The sequence below is a fragment of the Falco rusticolus genome, chromosome 3 (assembly GCF_015220075.1).
Source record: "Falco rusticolus isolate bFalRus1 chromosome 3, bFalRus1.pri, whole genome shotgun sequence".
NCBI lineage: Eukaryota > Metazoa > Chordata > Aves > Falconiformes > Falconidae > Falco > Falco rusticolus.
Window position 1 is genome coordinate 16,880,597 of NC_051189.1, and position 18,917 is coordinate 16,899,513.

The following is an 18,917-nucleotide window of genomic DNA, read 5'->3' on the forward strand; positions in this document are numbered from 1 at the left end:
ACATTGTTTTATTAAAATAAATTCAGAACCATATGACTATGCTTGAGATTTGTGTAGTTGAGATATATTAGTTGAGAGAATTTTCTACCCTTTATAATGATATGCCTTTGAATTTTGTTCCATCTAAAATCTGGTTTTCTATAAAAGTGACTGGGCCAAATCTGTGCACTAAAGTATGTTCAGTGGAGGAGAACTCTTGATTACCTTGAGATTACCTTGACATACCAGGACAGACTACACACCTCCAACAAGGCATGGTTAAAAGATTAATCTAAAAATACTGAAGAAATACAGAATTTGAATGAGTTATGGCATACCTAATTTACTCAAAAAACATCTGTGAATTAGATCCACACCCACAAGTAATAAACTTTAAAAAAAAAAAAAAGTCTTGTGAAAATGTCACATTAATCTGTCCGTACAGTAAAAAGTCTACTCACCCACTGCTTACTAAGATGATTAGTAAGGAAATCACAAGTTAAACTTTATTCATCTGCTTAAGAAAAATAGGAAAGAGTTTGCAAGGTTGATTTAACTCAGAAGATATTATTGTCACTTGACATTTACATGCAATGTATAATTCCATTCCCACTTGCAGTCTGGGGAAAGCCTGTTAAAATACTTCCTTAATGTGTGAACACTTCTTGGAATTGTGCTCTTTTCATCTGCCACCTTCTCCTTAAGCCAGCTGGCTCCTTTTGTTAAGTCTTTTTTAATAAGAAAGTTCATTATATGTTCATTATAAAGCTGTTTGAGATTGTCACCTTCTATCGAGTGCTAATGCACATGCTTATTTCAGAGCACTCTATAGCATTTGTTGATAATGTCAAAAAAGCAGGTTCACACACACATACATCCTGAGTAATTCTAGTGTGAGACTAATCAGAAAGACCTCATCTCTCTTCTCACTTTCAGCCACATGAACCAGTCCTCCTTTGATTTATATGCCAGACTACTCTTCCCATTTGCAAAAGCTAACACCTTTATGGAAACTATGGAAGTTGCTTACATGGGAAACATCATTAGGAAGGCATTTAAATATCTTTTGTGATCCAGAGCATAATCAGTGTACTGTCCTGCTTAATCTTTTTGCTGTGGCTTTCGTATTTCTTACCTCTCCTCCTTCATTACATATGATTCTTTACCACTTGCTTCTCTCCCCTTCTCTTCCTCCTCAACCAGTTCCCCCATTCCTGCTCTTTTTTTCTGAGCACTTGCTAACCTGCTTTTTGATTCTTTCTCTATAAGCAAGTGATATTTTCCCAGTGATCACAGTCTCTTAACTTTCTCCCATCCTTTTATATAATTGCAGCTCTAACAGACTCATGGCTGTTGACTTTCTTTTATTGGCATAAAGGTCCATTAACACACACACAAAAAAAACCCCCACACTGAAGCAACAATAACAAAAAATACATAAACTCACCAGTCATTAATAGTAACTGCTATGTAGTGCACCATTTGGTAACTAACCTAATTGCGAACAATGCCTGAAAGGGTGACTGAGGCAGCAATACGAGCGATGGCAGGTTATCTGGCTAGTACATGTACGTCCTACACAGAAGGTTGTGCTGTATAATGCTCGTGATGAATGCCAGACTCTTGCTCCGTGTTCAGAGAGGGGTACAGGGATTGTTTGGGTTTTTTTATTAAAAAAAGAGGCTGATTGTATGCTGACAATTTTTCAGATGTATCTCTATCTTTATATGGCACATAGTGCATAATTTGAGCAAAAGCTCTTTCTAGACCAACAAGCATGAGACTAAATCTTGCTAACTGCATTTTCTTTCAGTAAGATCTTTCAGTATTTCAAAGAAAAAGCAACATAAATCACTCAATGCCTGGAAAGTGTAACTTACATCAAGACTCGCTAAAGCAACTCAACTTGCAAAGTTTAAGTAGGAGATGCTAAAGGTCACTTCCTCATGATCTACCACTACCATCCTGAAGATTTCTGAACATATTGGGCTCTTTGATTATCAGACAGAAACATAAGACCCAGTGTCTGAAAACTGGAATAAAGAAAACACAAGGTTGAACTTTTTATTCAGAGATGGGATAGATTCTCTGTCACTTCAGTTGACCTTTCACTGGACTGTGAGTTTCACTGTAAATTTTCTTTCCCTAAACAGTTTTAGAAGCACATTTTTTGAATCAGTGTAATATTTTCTCTCTTCACATAGTATTATATATTGACCCATTACTAAACATCAGACCACCCTCCTGTAGACGTGGCTGCAGGATCCACTCATAAATTTCATTTAAGTGCAAATCTTCACTTAGTGCCTTGTATATATTTTAGTAGTTTGAATCATTTCATACCACCTATAATAGTTCTTAGAGATGAGATATTTCTTATTTGTTAATTCACAAAAGATAAAGATGATATCTTTGCTAGGCTGTTTTTTTCTGCTGCCTTTTATTTCCCCTGCACACATATTTCTCCTGACTACCTATCTCCTACCTTTTCCAGTCACTTACTGCCACTACAGACAACTCACATTATTTCTAAACTCTTGCAATGTAATTTCCACAAGCATAGAAGATGCAAGGAACAACAGAAGTTGAGTATCCGCACAGGAGTTTTGAGATCTTTAGATGTTCCTGACATCTCTTTTTATAGAAGGGAAACTGATGTCTAGTGAACTTCAACGACTTGCCCAAGGCCACATGGTGCAATGCCAGTTTGAAAGCACAGTTATTCCTAGCCTTAAGGCCTCAGCAAAATCAGACTTGGAGCATCTCAGTTCTTTTCTCTCTTTCATATAATGCTATTATGAGTTCCTTGTTCTTTTTGAGAGAAAATGGGAAAGAAAATGAGAAGGGAAGAAAAAAAATCTATTAAAATTATAATAAAAAATAGTCTAGATGTACAATTCCGACACCCAACCTCTGCCTGTACTCCAAAGGATGACATTTTTCATAGGTGTCAGTGTCAGTAATCATAAGGAACACAGAAGTCTTACATGTGATTCTGACCGATAAAGCAAATATTCCTACTTAAATTCTTGGAATTTAATCAGTGCATATTAAAATCTTCATTCTTCACTAGAGCGTCAGTGTGCTATATAATACTGGTGTAAATGGAAACATATAAAACCTGGATTTGGGTCAGATGCATTGTAAATTTTCTTCTTTAAATTATTTTTATCTGAAAGTACTAAAAACCTCTTAGAATTCATTCTATGTGCACTGACAGGAAGTTAATTGAGTATCAAAAAAAAAAAGAGAAATAAAAACACAGTTGCAAGTTCTTGAATTCTTGAAGAGAAGAACAAAGAAGAGATAGAAAAAGACAGGAAAAAAAGAAAAAAATATATGAGTGCCCTGCATCTATTGGTAGGGGATCAGGATGAAGTTTTCAGAATGATAATGTCTGCATAAAGGCTTCTTTCATGTTTTGACCAAACACTGAGAACATGTCAGCACAATGCTTACTTTTAACCGAGATAAATCTTCCCCTAACAGAAAGAATTAAGAAAAGAAATACAATTGCTTTATATTCTTAATCTTTCTGAATGCTGCCAATTTTTTTTACTTTTGTGGGTTCCTCCTCCCTCCCTAGTTATTCAGGCACACAATTAGATCACTGAAAGCTAAATACTGATCTACTTAATTTGATAAAAATTAAAGCCTTCACAGTGGGTTCTTCAAAGCCCACACTACTTTCTATATATATTGTATGCCTCTACGTTTAAACAGGAGTTAGCAGTATTTTCTTATATTGCCAGATTTCTGTGGCAGAAATACGACGATAAGAAAATGACAGATTAATATACTACAGAGAATATTTTCATACAGTAAATTACTCAGATAAAATATTCCTCTCTGGCTTTTGTTCAAAGAGGTTGATTTATCTTTGTGCTAAAGAGCCCACACAAGACCTCTGCAGTACTTCATAGTATTTTGAAGCTGGAACAGACCATTAGGATCATCTATTCTGATCTCATGCATGGTAGAGGCCAAAGAACCTCACCCAGCAATTTCAAGCTTATAACTTACAGCTGTAAGCTCACTCATTCTCTCAAGGTTAACATCACTAGTGTGCAGAGGGTCTGCAAAAAGGTCTACATAGCATTTAAATCGCACTTATGATCTATTTTGAAGACTGCTGAGAATTTATGAGGTCTAGGGCACAGAGAAATTTATAGTGACTATGGGTACATGAGGTAACCCACCAGGTGACTGTAAGCCTCCCTAACTCATAATGACCTTTGGGGGAGAAAATTACCTGCTGCTTAGGAAAATACATAAGAAAACAGTATAAATATGCACACGTACCTATGTATGTCTTTGAAATTAAGACATCACATGAATACCACATACCGAAACCTGAGAAATAAAAATTGTGCAGTTTTCATCTGAGTACTCACAAGAGTTCTGACAAAAACCAAGACAGTCCGGAGTATGACCTTCTGTTCAGCTGCAAGCTGTCCGTACATTTCCATGAGAATGCACTAAAGACAGTTATTCAGCAAGCTAGCTTGAAATCAAGACTGGATTTCACTCTGAATGATACTCTCTAGATCAACCACAACATACCAGCTTCACGCAAAAATAACTGTATGAAATGCAATGATCTGTATTATGCAGGAAGTCGAACTAGCAGATCATGCTGGTCCCAAACAGCCTTGAAAATCTGTGATCTGATAACACGCATTCTCTTTCTCCACTATTATTCTTATCCTCCATTTATACTTTAGTGTTACTAAATGCAAGAGTATGGTGAATCCGCACCAACACCGCTAAAGCTGTTCTAGGAGTGAGTTGCTGTAGTGCCCCGGCAGCGCGGGCACACACTGCAGGAAAGCCTGTGCTGCCAGCCCATGGGTTTCTCTTCCCTTCGAGAACTGCGACAGCTGAGAACAAAGACACTTCAATGCACTTAGCTTGCCGAGTACCCACAAGGAAAAAAAAAGCCAGCAGAACAAAAGCATGCTGCTTAATATAGCTCCCTTCCCCTTGCTGCACAAAATTCCAGCTAGGAAATAATAACCACCCCACATATTTGTTTCTTCCCACTTTGTGAGATTACAGACTATGGCCAGGGTGGGTTTTGGATAAATATAAAAGAACACAAATCCTTCATTACAAGTCATATTTTTTCCAGATTTTGAAACAAGGCACATTTCCAAATTCTCCTTTTCCAGACAGCTTCTTTGAAGAACAGCCTTCAGAACCAACCAGCGTATTCCAGCAATGGGGTCATCAGTGCTAACTCTAAATGTTACAAGTAATTTTTACACTGTAATTACTGAAGCACAGAGGTAGGACAAAAAATCAATCCAGCCCTCTTCTCAAAATTTGGGTGTTGACTGAAGAGCATAATGCACAAAATGTAGTTTTTTTGTCTTCAGAAAAGCATTCCACAAGAACTCAACTGGTCCTTTTTGTTTCAAAAAATAAAACTACTTGAAGAAGAAATACTTGAAGTGTGACACCATTTACTTACCTACCTACTTCAAAAAACCATACATATCCTCCTCACTGTTAGTTGAAAGGTTAAATACCTATAAAGTAATCCAATGTAATAGAGGACAAGCGTAAGTTCAGATAAAAAAAGAACATCTTTCCTAAAAGGATGAATTGTATGCAAGGGATTTGAAGGAAAGCAAAATCAGTACTTTTGAGAAAGAAAAATCTGAAACATTTTCTCTCACATACCCCAAAACATACATTTACTTTAAACAACAGGAAAAGAATCTTCCCAAGAAGAAAGATGTAATTTTGGTGCCTTCACTGAGTTTGTGCATGGCACCAATTAGTACCACAGACACTGGTGTAGCAACAAAGCAGACCAGTTAACAAACAGCTTCTAGCAGATAAATGCCTGGGGTTAGAAAGAAACTTCCTTTGTGACAGCTTGGTATCATCAGGGAATTCTTGCAGCTTCACAGGAAGCATCTGGTAGAGGCTAACACAGAAGGGTTACTGAACTTCACGGATCACTGGTCTCTCTTCATTTTCTAAAGTAACTTCTCTCATAGCTAGAAAATATTTTTGTACACCAAGTGTCAGTGAAAAGCCGTTTATCTCCAAGATGGACTTTGACATTCTACACATACTCTTCAACAAGAAAAAAGAAAAGTAATCCTGCAGCCCCTGCTTGGAATTTACTCTAACCTAAAGACTAGGTAAATTCTGAGGGACTAAGGCACACTCTTAGGGATTTTCAAATCCAGGTAAGATTGTTCCCTCGTGTCCATGAAGAAGTAATGGATTGCACAATTCTAATGCTATTCCTGCTATATAAAACTGTTCACTGTTTGCTTCCCATGAGCACCTTCACAGATTTGTGGGCTTGCAACGGGAAAACAAAGTCTTAATTCCTCATGCAGGGTCCCTACAACACAGATCACAGCTTTGTTCTTTATGAGGCCACTATGAGGTAGAGAGCGACCTAACAAAACCACAATTGGATTGTGGAGGAAGGTAGGACGTGCAAGAAAACATCTTGACACAGTTTATCTTCCCTGGACAAGAACAGGATAGCAAGTCAAACCTTAGTCCTGCTCATTTCCTCAGTCAGCAGACCTTCACGCTACCTCTTACTCAAGCAGGTTGTGAAGTGCCGTTCTAGCCTATATATTATCTCCTGTTCTCAGGTCAAATACCTTACATCTTGGTTAATTTTATGAAGCACAATAATTTCAAACACTATGGAAACTTTGAACAGAGCTTGAGAATTTTAGAAGCACAGATGTCAGCAGGTTTACCTCTGGATCCCTAAACAGTCACATCATGGTCATTTCATGCACAAGAACTTTGCCAATGTTAAGATTCGTGTTACATTATGGTACTGCCATTTTGAATTTTCAATAAAAAGTAACAAGAAAAAAAACTTACAAAGGAAAAAAAATTAACCAAACCATTTCATATTCAAACACAGCTAGAGAGTCCATCCCTATACTGGAGTTTGCACCATTCCAACTAGGAGAAGTTTTAGGTCAATGACAGAGAAACTTCCATGGAAAGGTCCCCTGCTCTCAGTGATGAACAGACTTCAGATGTTCAAGTCTGACTGTTGGTCATAGGTTGCTGTGATGCATTTAGAATGCCACTCCATGTAGGAATAGTGGATATTCCACAGAAACTCATGAACCAACTGTCTATTAAAAAGCTGCCAATAACTTCTTAAAACTAAGCTAACTGACATGTCTATACTCGTTATGCTCCTTCCTATGTCAACAAGGGTCAGCAACATTTAGAGTGATTCCTGTTTAACACTACCTTAAGAGAGCAGTGAGGGAAATCAAAGTGATGTAGGTAATCTCAAAGAGCTAAATACACATTGAAAAAAAATCCTACCTTACTAACTACTGTTTAGCTAGCATTTAACAGGCATCATGACGCAAGTGGATCCCAAGCAATCTGGAGAACAGAAAACGGTCAGTAAAGGGAAGACACTGCACGTGTGAGATGCAGTGCAGCACACATGAAGGGAAGTGCAGACACAGCTCTGGGGCAAGGGGAACAGACAAATGGGATAAGCAGCCGGAATTGAGGTAAGCTCTGCTGGCAGAGAGAGCAGGTTATGCAATGGGAAACGAGCAGACAAGCAGGAAAAGCCAGAGCTGTAAAGGGCTAAGTAAACCTGGGGCACATGCCAAGGAACTGTATCACTAACATTCTGTAGGACCCATGGCCTGCCCTGTACCTACTGGTAAGCAAAAAAATCCTTCAAAGCGTGGAGAGATAGAGGAGGAACTCTCACACAGACCCCGATACTGCTATGGGAAGATCACTGCTATGTAATACAGATGACAAGCAGCCATGGCTAACAGCTGACCATGACATTTTAGGGCTAGTTTTTCAAGAAAAAGAAAAGCAGCTCATTTTTCCCCCCTAAATAAGATTATAGAGTTCAGGTGCAGTCACTGCTTCCCACCCAGCTATTCTACATGCCAGGGCATCTACATTTCACAGTGGGAATGTGATGTGTGGTTTGAAAAAAGCCCCAGACATCCAGAAAGCATCTTGCTCTCTACTAGAAAACCTGTGCAGCTAATTAGACAATACCCTATCTCCTAATGCTTTAAAATTTTTTTCAGAAGTTTTATGCTAAGAAATTCTTATCATCTTGTCTGTAGTTAGCATACTTTCCAGCCCTTCCAATTATTTCCCATTTGTACTGGATATTCCCCCCAGTCCCACCTAGCTTTGGGTCTAGCCCAAACAAAAGCAATGACCCCTCTAAAAAGCAATCTGCTGGGCTGGAAGCCTGGAGATGACCATGAGTTAATTCTTCTTTCTGGTATCTACAGCTCTCCATACTTCACAGTCGCATGTTCTTGAAAAAGTTCTGCTGCTTTTTCCTGAGGAGTCAGATAAAACTGCCATTCTTAGCAAGCAGAGAGAAGTCACATCTGAAAACTCTGAGCAGAGCTGGGGGAAAGGATGCCTGTCTTGGATATGGCAAACCTATACTGGGCCAGCATATCATTATCAGCACATCAGTCAACACACATAGCAGGTTACACTAATTCCAAACCGGAATACCCTTCAAGTATTTCACATGGATGTCCAGCAGAACACTTTAAGAATACAGAACTACTTTAAGTAGTTTAAGTAAAAACAGCTCAGCAACTAAGGGAAGTTAAATTAGTAGTGCGAACAGCCGTTTCTTAGTGTGCAGAGGTGGCAATATGGGGCTTAAAGTTCAATACGAAGAGCATCGCAACTGAGAGACATTGACAAACAAGTACTGACTTAGTGAATTCTTTTTTCAATCACACTACTAAAGCTTAAAAACAGATTGAGGCTAAATTCAGTAAGATGCAAATTATAGTAGAATTTAGACAATTTACTTGCTTTATAACTGATTGCAAACAGCGTCACCATCAAATTCACCTATCAATTAGGACTCAAATTCAGCAAAGGATAGAAGCATGTCCTTAAGCTTTAAAAAATACAGACCACTCTGAAAGTTGGTGGATGGCTCAAGAATTTCAATGTGTCATTTCCCTCAGTGTTGTGCTAGGCTGGGCCACAGAACATCCAAGACTGTTTTGAGCACAGGGAGGAATACTGAAACCAACTGTGCGCAGCCTGTTTTTCTGCTTACGTGTTTTTTATATAGTAACATTTTAAGATGTTTCTATACCACAGTAGTATTCTTGAAAGAACAAAAAAGTACGACCTCTAGACAATGTCAGTATCTAAAGATAATCAGCAGAAAAACTGAGCTGGACATAAAACTTACCTTTCTTTTTAACTCATTAAGTAAAATGAGCTTTTAAATTGGCCATTTCCCTTTGACATTCAGTGTGTTGAAACTAGTTTTTGCCATTAGATACTGATTCTTAATCCCTTACAGGATCTTTTAAAATTTTGGCTCTTTGCCAGCACATGCTCACAACACAACGCCATAAAGATGCTCAGTGCTGTAAATCTGTAGATTGTCAATAGACAGGGAGGTCTTAAATGACAATTTAATTTCATGGACATCAACAAAGTTACCTGAAAAATAAAAGCTTTTCAGGATCAGATGCATTAAAATTATTCTTCACCTAAATTAACAGTTGTTAACAGAAACTGCCTTATTTTGCTAGAAATCATATCTGAGCATTGCCTGACCTGAGTATTTAACACTAGTAATTTATTTTCATAAATCTATACAGGACTAGAACAAAATGGACATAAATGTATTAGTAGACTAAGCAATAGAATCACTGTTGAAATTAAGACTCGGTTAAGTGCAATTTTTGCAATGAACCTTACAGTATCTCATCCTCACGGCACACTGTGAACAGTGGATTCCTTAGAGGAAAGAGACTTGGGAATCACTGTGGTTAGAGCTAACTTAAGATTTATCTCCAGAGTGCAGCAGCAGTGAACAAGATGCTAGAAGGCACAAAAGAAAGGGGAGGTAGTACAAAGCTGGCAACAGATTCTGAGTCTTTATATCATTAAAGGCCTCACAGACATTTCAGAATGTTATAATTCTACTGTGAAATATTTTCCTTTTGACTTCTTCATGTGAGGTCTGTTGTTATTTACAATTTCATATAAAAAAATCTATACCTCCATATTATCTCTCACTAGGATTCCCAAAATATCTCACAGCATTAAATAAAGCTTAAATGGACAGGAATAATTTTAAATTTACTGTTGAGGACTGCAAACAGATATCATGAGAACTGTATGCGTAAGTAGAGATGAATGGGAGTCTGCCTAGAAATATTGGGTATTAACTCTTTTCATTATTCATTTGAAATAGGGAAGCATTGTTTTTATTAGTATTATTATTTTGCAGAAAGTAGTAAAATGAACTCATTCAAGGTCATGGGGAATTAAATTAACTGGTACATTCTGTCCTACATTTCACAATGCAGGACCATGTGATGAGAAGCTATAAATCTTTAGATCTTCAAAGTCATCTGAATCGCGATTTATATTCCCAAAACTCATTCCCCCACTTTTCTAGATTTCTCTGAACACTATTTATTGCAGACCTACAATGTTTAATTATTTAATTGAACCCTTCTTTCCCTGTCAATTTCTCTAACAGTTGTTTATACTCCTCAGAATAGCTGTGTCCAGTGAGATTACTTTATCTTTCCAGAATAGAAAGTCAAAAGCTATAGGGAAAAATACCAAGTTAATGGGAAGTTCTGAGCACAATTAATGTGTAGGAGAAAAAAAAAAACATCCCCCAAACCTGACAACAGTATTCAAACTAAAAGTCTCTGCCATTATTGCCAGAAAGCAATGGCCTCATGTAAGTTAACTATGAAAAACAAGTGTTCATTTTCCCAAATATAATGAATAGATGCACACAGGGCTCTTAAAACAGAATAAATTTAACTACAGCAGTACAGCAATGAACAGTAGGCACAGTAATCAATGATAGAATCAGTATGTGCACTGGCTTGCAGCCATGCTGCCTTTACCCAGAAACAGATAAATTCTACTTAGGCAGGACTGAAGCAAGCCAGTAGGTAGATGGTAGCTTCCTAAAAGGAGTTAAGCTGTGGAGAGAAAGGATAGTCTCCATTCAATAGGCGGCATTCTCCATATGAAATTACAGTTGAAATATAAACCCAGTGTTTGACTTAGTCTGAAACTTTCAAGCATAATATCAAAATAAAGGCATGAAAGATCTATTGTTGTATTTATTCATGAGTAAGCAATTTAATCTGTTGTTCCTGCCATTGAACTCAAAAACCTCTATCCATCTTCTCTAATGAAGTTTTCTCAGTTGTTTCAGTCAGTTGGAAGAAATTTTATTTTTCTGTTTTGGATTATGAGCAGTTACCATACTTCTATATGGCAACTATTATTACTTAAAAGAGTTTCATTCCAGTGGTAGTGAAGTACGTAATCCCTGTAACTATTATTTACCTCCCAGAGAGTTGAGGGGCTTAGCCAGTGTTTGCAAAGCATCTGAGATACCTGAAGAAAAGTAACTATAGGTTATGAGGTTCCTATAGATCATGGAATATCCTGATCCAATACCTGCCCACAAGTCTGGCACATCTTCCTATCGGCAGCCCTCTGGTTTCACAACCAGCCAAGTAATTTTATTCCCTCTTCCACATACCACTACCACCATCTGTTTACAAAGCTTAAATTCAAAATCATTCTGAGAGGATCTTATAGCTTCTATATAACCGGCGTAAGAGTTCTTTGTTCTCCGTATGGTGTACCTGGGGAGGACTTTAGGCTACTCAGGGATCATGGCCAGATCAACCGACAGGTAAAGAGGCCAGTTTCCAGAACGTCAATGCTTTTTGTAACTGAAGTGGCAGCCCTGCTTGCTTCCTATCTTCTTCTGCCCCCTAGTGAGCTTTGATTTTCACTTCACCCGAACAATCCTGCGGCTGTTCCGTAACTGACGTGAATACAAAAAGCGCTGAAAACACCAAACCGTTTTCTTTTTACATCCTTTAGAAGCGTTCTTCATATCGTTCTCCACATCTGAAAGCGAAAAGCGTGTTCTAGCCCTAAAGGACTAATTATGCAGGCAGTGATTTTCACTGAACCAAGAAACACCCACACAATTGGCTTACCGTAACAACCCTTTACACGTGTCAAAAAAACCTTAAATGTATGAATTCGTATTTCTCTGCTTTACTAGAGCTCTGAAGTGATAAAAATCACACACAAGTTCTTTCACAAATCGCTGTTTAATTGTTAAAAAAAACCAAACAACCAAACACAAAAACCACACAACAAAAACACACTGGCATGCCTAAGAAAGTAGGGAAAAGTGATCCCAATAGATCTTTTGGTCTAACTTACTATCAGATATGTTTACAGGAAGTCCCTCCATGATACTGCATTAAACAGTACCCAGTCCAGCAACCACTGCTCTGTACTATTTGATAAACATGATTATCAGTAAATGTTTTCAGGATTGGGCTTGTGGAGAACAGCAATTAAGAGAAGAAACAGACATTGCTTACTGCCCTAACTTTGCCTGTGATTTCCGTTACTTATCTTCAGATGTAAACGTAACTTTTCTTGTGCACTTACTATGAAAATTTTTGGTACTACTTCCCAAAACCAGCACTGTCCAAAAAGAAAGCCCAAAGGAACAAACACCTTCACAGAAAGAGTGCTTGTAAAATAACAGCCACAATAGAATTCTTTCTTCTACGAAGCCTGGCAATGAAACCTACCAGAAGCTGGACAGTTAAGTTTTGTAAAGGAAATTTAAACAAATTGCAAATGGGACAGGAACAAGAATGCAGAAACACATTATCTAACAGTGGCTCAAAATTAAATTGATATTTTGCTTCGGAACATGAAGGCAAAGTAGGACAGATGAGTAACAATTCTAGAAATAGAAATTGCCGCGTATGAATTGGAGGCAAGAGCTGAACAATCAAGTATGGCAGATCAGATAATGCTAATTCTAAAACACCAAAAGTATTTGTTTACCAGAAGTATGTCATGCCACAGAAACCCTGTATCTTTCCCAATGGCATTGTGTAAGGAACATTAGAACCTGAAGTGTAGTAGTCAGGGGAGTGAAAACAAAACCCTGTAAAAGTGAGGAACTTCACTCATTTGTTTGTTCCATGTACAGATGTACATACCTCTGCAAGGAAAAATGTAGGAGCAAAGACGACAACTATTATAAGTAAAAAGGTAACACTGTAGTATCAGATGCAAAAGGTATAAACTACAAATGCAAGTCTGGAATACCTTTTCCATAGAGCAATGAGATGGACTATGTTAAAAGGCTGTCCTTGATAATTCTACGACTCTACAGGAAAGCTGCCCCTGCTAAACTAAAATGAGTGTTATGGTCTAGGAGCTCTTTCCCAGCCACATGACATAACTTGACTGTAACAACGACCATGGGTATCCCATGAAGAATACCCTCCTCATCTCAGAACAGAATGCTAAATATGGTCCTTCGGTTACTGAAGGGAATGGACAAAAAAACTTCAAGGTTGCAATTAAAGATTAATGTGTCAGAAGCAGGTAAGCAAGTAGGATAACAACATTTACTAGGAGTTGCACAGACTCACAGATGCAGACCTGCACAGTGGAGCTTAAGTTGCCTTTCACCTCTCCAAATGGGAATGCAGCAGGGGCTTCTACTGAAAGGTGAAATTAATCAAAGCTTTCAACTTTTGTACAAATAACTAATTTCTGTGGATCATTCTGCAATCTTGGGACTGAAAGAATTCAGTACATTCAGTGTATTTCCATGTATTACTTATAGCAAAGTAGGAGAGATGATGAGTGCAAAAGCAGAGGAAACAGAACTGGTTATACCACTTTACCTCAAACAGAATCCCCAGTTGACCGTTCAGACAAGCTTTCCATTTCCTCTGCCCTGCTAGAAATGACATGTCAATTGTGTCTGATGGCAGTATGGAAAAAGGGTCAAAGGACAGAAAATCATCACAATAGACAGAGAAAAGCATTAATCTTGATTGTACATAAGCCCTTGGCTTAGTTGAGTACAAGATTTATAATGAACAGTAAAACTTGTTTCAGAGGATTCTCATTCTCCACTCATGAAAACTACCAGGGTTTTGGAGCTTTGAAGTTTTTCTTTTTTCCTAGTGAAAAAATTATCACAGATCTAAGATCACAGAAATGGGATGCCTCATGTTTGTCTTTGAAAAGCAGCTTTGCAGTGCACCTGTTTGTGAAATAACAATGACAAAACTGTTAGAAGCAATTACAGATTTAAGGTAAACCATTTTGCAAACGTCCAAACTGAAGGACCGTAGAAGGGCCTGATTTTCAGCAGAGAAGAGGCAGCATTTAAAAAAACTGCATCCCCTAACAGGCAGCTCAAGCTTTGTACTCAAAATCATTAGCATTATTTCAATATATCTTGCCCTAACCATCAAATAAAGCACACACAAAGAAGCAGTATTAGAATGAAAAATCATTTTATTCACCCACTTAAGAGGCCTTCTCCATCTCACTCAGCAACCTTAAAAGTTTTCACAAAGCTGTAGGGTAACAACCACTGGAATGCAATTAGTCTTGAGTGTTACAAAAGCCAGGACAATGTTCACCTGGTATTCACATTTTCACTGAATTTATCATTTAAGACAATGAAGTGACTGGAGTAAAAACACCTTGGTCTAGCCAGAAGAGCTACAGTTCCTACAATGAAGATAGATATTGCCAGTAACTAAGTCAAAATAGGTAGGCCTAGGACTCATCTGTCAAATTCAAGATGTAATAGAAGAGAGAATATACTTACTGAAATTTTCCACAAGGTCAAGGGCAACATGAGTAGCAATATCCATTCCAGTATTTATGTAAGACTGGCAGTTTTTCAAAGATGAAAGAGAGGAATCCATAAAGTTCAATGAGATTCTTGCACCACCTGGCATCTTGAAATCGTTGCTCTAGAAGTAACAGACACAACATTCTGAATGCAGTTTACACACAAAGAATTTGGGAGAGAAAACAGAAGTATAGCTAGCTAACCACTAGTCAACAGAACCACTGAAACACCAGAAAGCAAAGATGAAATCTTAGCTCCCAGGATGTCAGTCATTTCAGTTGAACTGCAATTCACCAGAGGTTTTCAATTCACCTCTTACTCAATATTAAGCAAAACTGCAGCACAAAAAGCAACTTGCAGCTTTCATCTGCTTATTCTTATTGCTAAACCACAATGAGGTTCAAATTCAATGATTATGTTCGCTTGAAAATTACTGCTCTATTTGAGATCTAAAGAAGTCCACATGCGCAAAAACTTGTCTGTGTTTTCTAGGCGTATTACCAATTAGGCTAGAAAGAAATGTGACTTCTCGCATCCAATTCAGCCTCACCAGCTACAACCCTGTCTCAACAGCGGGCCCTTGGGAAAAAAAATAATCTAATCTAACAAAGGGCCACTCTTCTACGAATGTCCTTAACAGTATAACATCTAGAACCACTTTTAAACAAAAGCCCACCTTACAAATGCTGCCTACTTCCCCCAAAGATGCTACAGACTTTTAGTACCAATGCTCCATTAGTAGAACAAGAGTGGCACAGGCATCACATTGTTCTTTACCACCATCTTCCTTTCCGCTACAGACCCACAACCTACAGCCTTGCAGGGATTAACTGCTTCTCCTTTGTCATTAATACAACCTTCAAGTGAGTTTGCTTATGCTGTGCCTATCCACACTGTTCACATCAGCTGGTTCCTTCTCAGAAATTCAAACTTCTGCTCTTCCTTCTTCATGCTTTACCACAATTCACTCGGACAACGTGTAGCTATTATAACAAACACGAACTTCATACAGAATTTTTAACTTCAAGTTGCAGAAGATAAGAAGAATTCCACTCTGCTTTAGATACACAGTTGTTCACACACAAAAAAATCCTAACAAAAGTCTTGGATAAACAAAAATACTGCATTAGTCCATGTAAAGAATAACTGGTATGTTCAAGGACTATACTGAGATCATTTTGGGGGAGGTAGAGAATGGAATCCCCAACCAAATGTGGAGTATACCAGTTTTATCTGAATCATACAGAAAATAACAAGGAGATGACTTCTATCAACAACAGCCTCTGACAAGCTATAATCCCACAGAAGTCTGGAAAATATCTAAATAGAAAGGATAAAGCTTTGCCCAAGCTTTGCATACTTAAGGCTGTATCTCCCTCTACTACTTTTCCGGGGATTCCAGAACTACATCTTGTGTGCACCCAAACCTGATCATTGCCACATTCCTCATGAATATTGTGCAGGCTATAAGACATGAATGTCTGCTGTCACACTCTCTTCTGTTCTAATGTTTTATTTTGTTATCTTTTTTTTTTTCCATCCAAAAAATGTGCTTGGCCTCTCAAGACCAACTTTTATGACACCATTCCAACATTTTAACAACAGCTCAAGTTCACTGCAATTTGAACTTCTGAATTACATACAAACTGCCTTCCTCTCTATCCCCTTCTAAAGGTGCGTCTTGCCACAGAGGCGGCAGTGGCCTTCAAAAACGGTCCAGTTATGTCAGCTCGTGCTCTCCCTGCCAAAAGAAGTGTTTCTATCTTGAAAGATCTTTAGAGGCTGTCAGACTGACAACAGAAGACAAGGAAAAAGCTCCTTACAAAACTCCCTGAAAGGAAAAGGATGCTCTTGAAGATTTAGTAACAAATGCTGTCACCTGTTACACTATTTAACTTTTTTTTTAAAGCACCTGTTTGCCATCTTAGCAAGACTGTTTGTATAGAACCTCTTTGATCCAGATGTACCCTATTAAATATCCACATAAAATTATTTTAGCAGCTCTATCTTTCTGGGCCCATTTAATGTATCAGAGTTTACACGGAGAACCTAATTCCCTTCTTGAACACGGCAAATCTCACTCACTGAGAAAGCCTGCTGTTCTTTTGGAAATTTCACAGATACACACTGTGAAAGGCAGGAATCTGAAAAAAATAGAGAAAAGTTAAAAAGGCTTCTTCGTTCTCTTGACGTTTATGGAAGCAGTGAGCAAACTATACAGGAACAGAAGTTACTGTTTACAATAGTAAATCATACTATCATGTTGGTAGTTTAATCTCAATCTGTCTTTTGAAAAGTAATTTAAGTACTTTGGGATAAATATTTAAAAAAAAAAACCAAAACCACCAAAAGATTATTTTTTCTTTAGAAACTGTTTATGATCCCAAGCAAAGATTTCACTCTTGTATTTTCCAACTGAATTCTTCAACTTCATCTAGCAGCTGTCCATTCTGCCTTAAGAGGAAAAGCAACATTCCTCACTGGAACTGGTTTTACAGCAGTGGTTTTAAGGTGCGATTTCTTGTGAGGAAGGTCTCCAATGGGTGCATCAATGAAGGACTTCACATTTTTGCAACTCCCACCCCCCTCACGTCTGGAAAATACAACCAGCAAAATCAGAGTTGAAAAGAAGAGCAAGCGTGACTGCCAAGACAGGGGTTTTTCTTACAATCCAAGTGATCGAGTAGTCCAGGCAGGTTTGCTAACCAGCAAATGCAAATCAGTTTGTATTCTGCCGCTCGTTTTAAAGATTTGAGCAACTGACGCGATTTCTCTATGCTTCAACACCCCAAACTATGAGACAAGTAACTTTTTTCAGTTCCTTTGTAACTTGTAACACAAGACCCACAGGTGACAAGCGCCCACTGAGTGCCAGGATTAGTGCCCACCCTCTAGATACACTCGGTGACCACCTATGACGGGGAGATGCCCCTTCCCTGCTCCAAAGCTTGGGGGCAGAGCCCCCCACGCTGCAAGTGCCGCTCTCCCAGCCCCCCACCTTACCCCCCACCGCGCCCCCGCTCAGCCACGCACGGAGGGCAACGGCCTCGCACCCCTCCCTCCGCTCCCTCGGCCGGGAGAGCGCTGCCCTCACCCCGCCGGCAGGGAAGGGGACAGCCGCTCACCTAGTGCCAGCCACCGCGGCCCGGAGGCGGCCCCACGCCGGCGGCCTCGGCAGCAGGAGCGGGCTGGGCGCGGGGCGGGCGGAACGGCCTCATCAGCCGGCGCCGCGCCACGTGACGCCGCTGTCACGTGACGGGAGGGCTCGGCCTCCCTCCCGGCCTCCCGCCGCCTGCGCCTCGCCTGCCGCCGCGGCTCGCTGCGGCCGCCCGCCCCGCCCGCCGGCGCTTGGCGGGAGCCGACCACCCCCTCGCCGCCCCCACCGCGCTCCGTGGCGGGGCAGAGGTGAGCGCGGCCGAGCGGGGGTGGCGGAGAGGCCGCTGGCCGGGGGGAGCGGGGCGGCGGGCGCCCCGAGGCGGCGCTGGGAGCGGGAGGGAGGGCGGGCGCTGGCGGGGAGCGGGGCGGCAGCGTCCGCACGGCCCGGTGGCTGGCGGGGGTGGGACGCGGTTCAGAGTCCGCTGCGGGTGCCCGCTGGGCCCTGCGGGGGACAGCCTGTCGCCCCGCACCTCGCCTGGCGGCCGGGCCGGGCTCCCGGCCCCGTCAGGGGGCAGCTTTCCTCCTGAATTTACCTCAGTGGTTTGGAAGGGGATTTGGTGAAAAGTCGAGCCAGCTCATAACTTTCCATAAGTGGTTTCTAAACGTCAGAGCTTATTTTTCGCGGTGCTGCCCTCCGAACCTTGCAGGAAACGCGTCCATAAATGCAACTATGACCAGGAAATGCAGCCACAAGCCACAGCACAAAAGCAAACCCTTCAGCAATAAAGAAAGGAACAGAGCTCTATCATTTCCCCTTGCCACAAAGATTTTCCTTGTAGCTAAAACCTGTTACAATCACTTTGTATTTTTAAAGACGCTATTATAAACACATCTTGTAACATGTTTTTGCTTTCTTTGCTGCCATGTCTTTGTATGGGTTCAATTGCTTCCGTATTTGTGATAATTCCATTCTTCAGTAGTTCTGAATTTTTCTGGTGCAAAAGGTCATGCTTTCCTTGCCTGGTCACACAGGTGACCGAGTTAAACCCAGTGTATGTGCTGGAGATTAATTCAGTGCATTTTTTAATTTTACAAAGCTGTACATAATTTAGAT

At 39.9% G+C, this 18,917-nt stretch overlaps 2 protein-coding genes across 5 annotated transcripts in view; one reads left to right on the top strand and one right to left on the bottom strand.

Moving 5' to 3' along the window:
• The window catches only part of NSMCE2 (NSE2 (MMS21) homolog, SMC5-SMC6 complex SUMO ligase), a 136,111-nt gene extending 118,167 nt beyond the window's left edge, over positions 1 to 17,944 (bottom strand). The window contains exons 1-4 of one of the 4 annotated variants that reach the window (XM_037378741.1): positions 17,833 to 17,914; positions 17,051 to 17,300; positions 14,681 to 14,828; positions 4,282 to 4,332 (exon numbers count right to left, since the gene is read on the bottom strand). In XM_037378741.1, the coding sequence (XP_037234638.1) occupies positions 4,282 to 4,332; positions 14,681 to 14,813 (184 nt within the window). In that variant the 5' untranslated portion in view covers positions 14,814 to 14,828; positions 17,051 to 17,300; positions 17,833 to 17,914. Of the gene's footprint in view, positions 1 to 4,281; positions 4,333 to 14,680; positions 14,829 to 16,792; positions 16,852 to 17,050; positions 17,301 to 17,832 lie in introns of all 4 variants that reach the window. The other 3 variants (XM_037378742.1, XM_037378740.1, XM_037378743.1) reach the window with 3 other exon arrangements.
• Positions 17,945 to 17,997: 53 nt separating this feature from the next.
• WASHC5 (WASH complex subunit 5) overlaps positions 17,998 to 18,917 on the top strand; it is a 28,667-nt gene continuing 27,747 nt past the window's right edge. The window contains exon 1 of the mRNA XM_037378739.1: positions 17,998 to 18,112. The gene's annotated coding sequence lies outside the window, so the exon portion shown is untranslated. The remainder of the gene's footprint in view (positions 18,113 to 18,917) is intronic.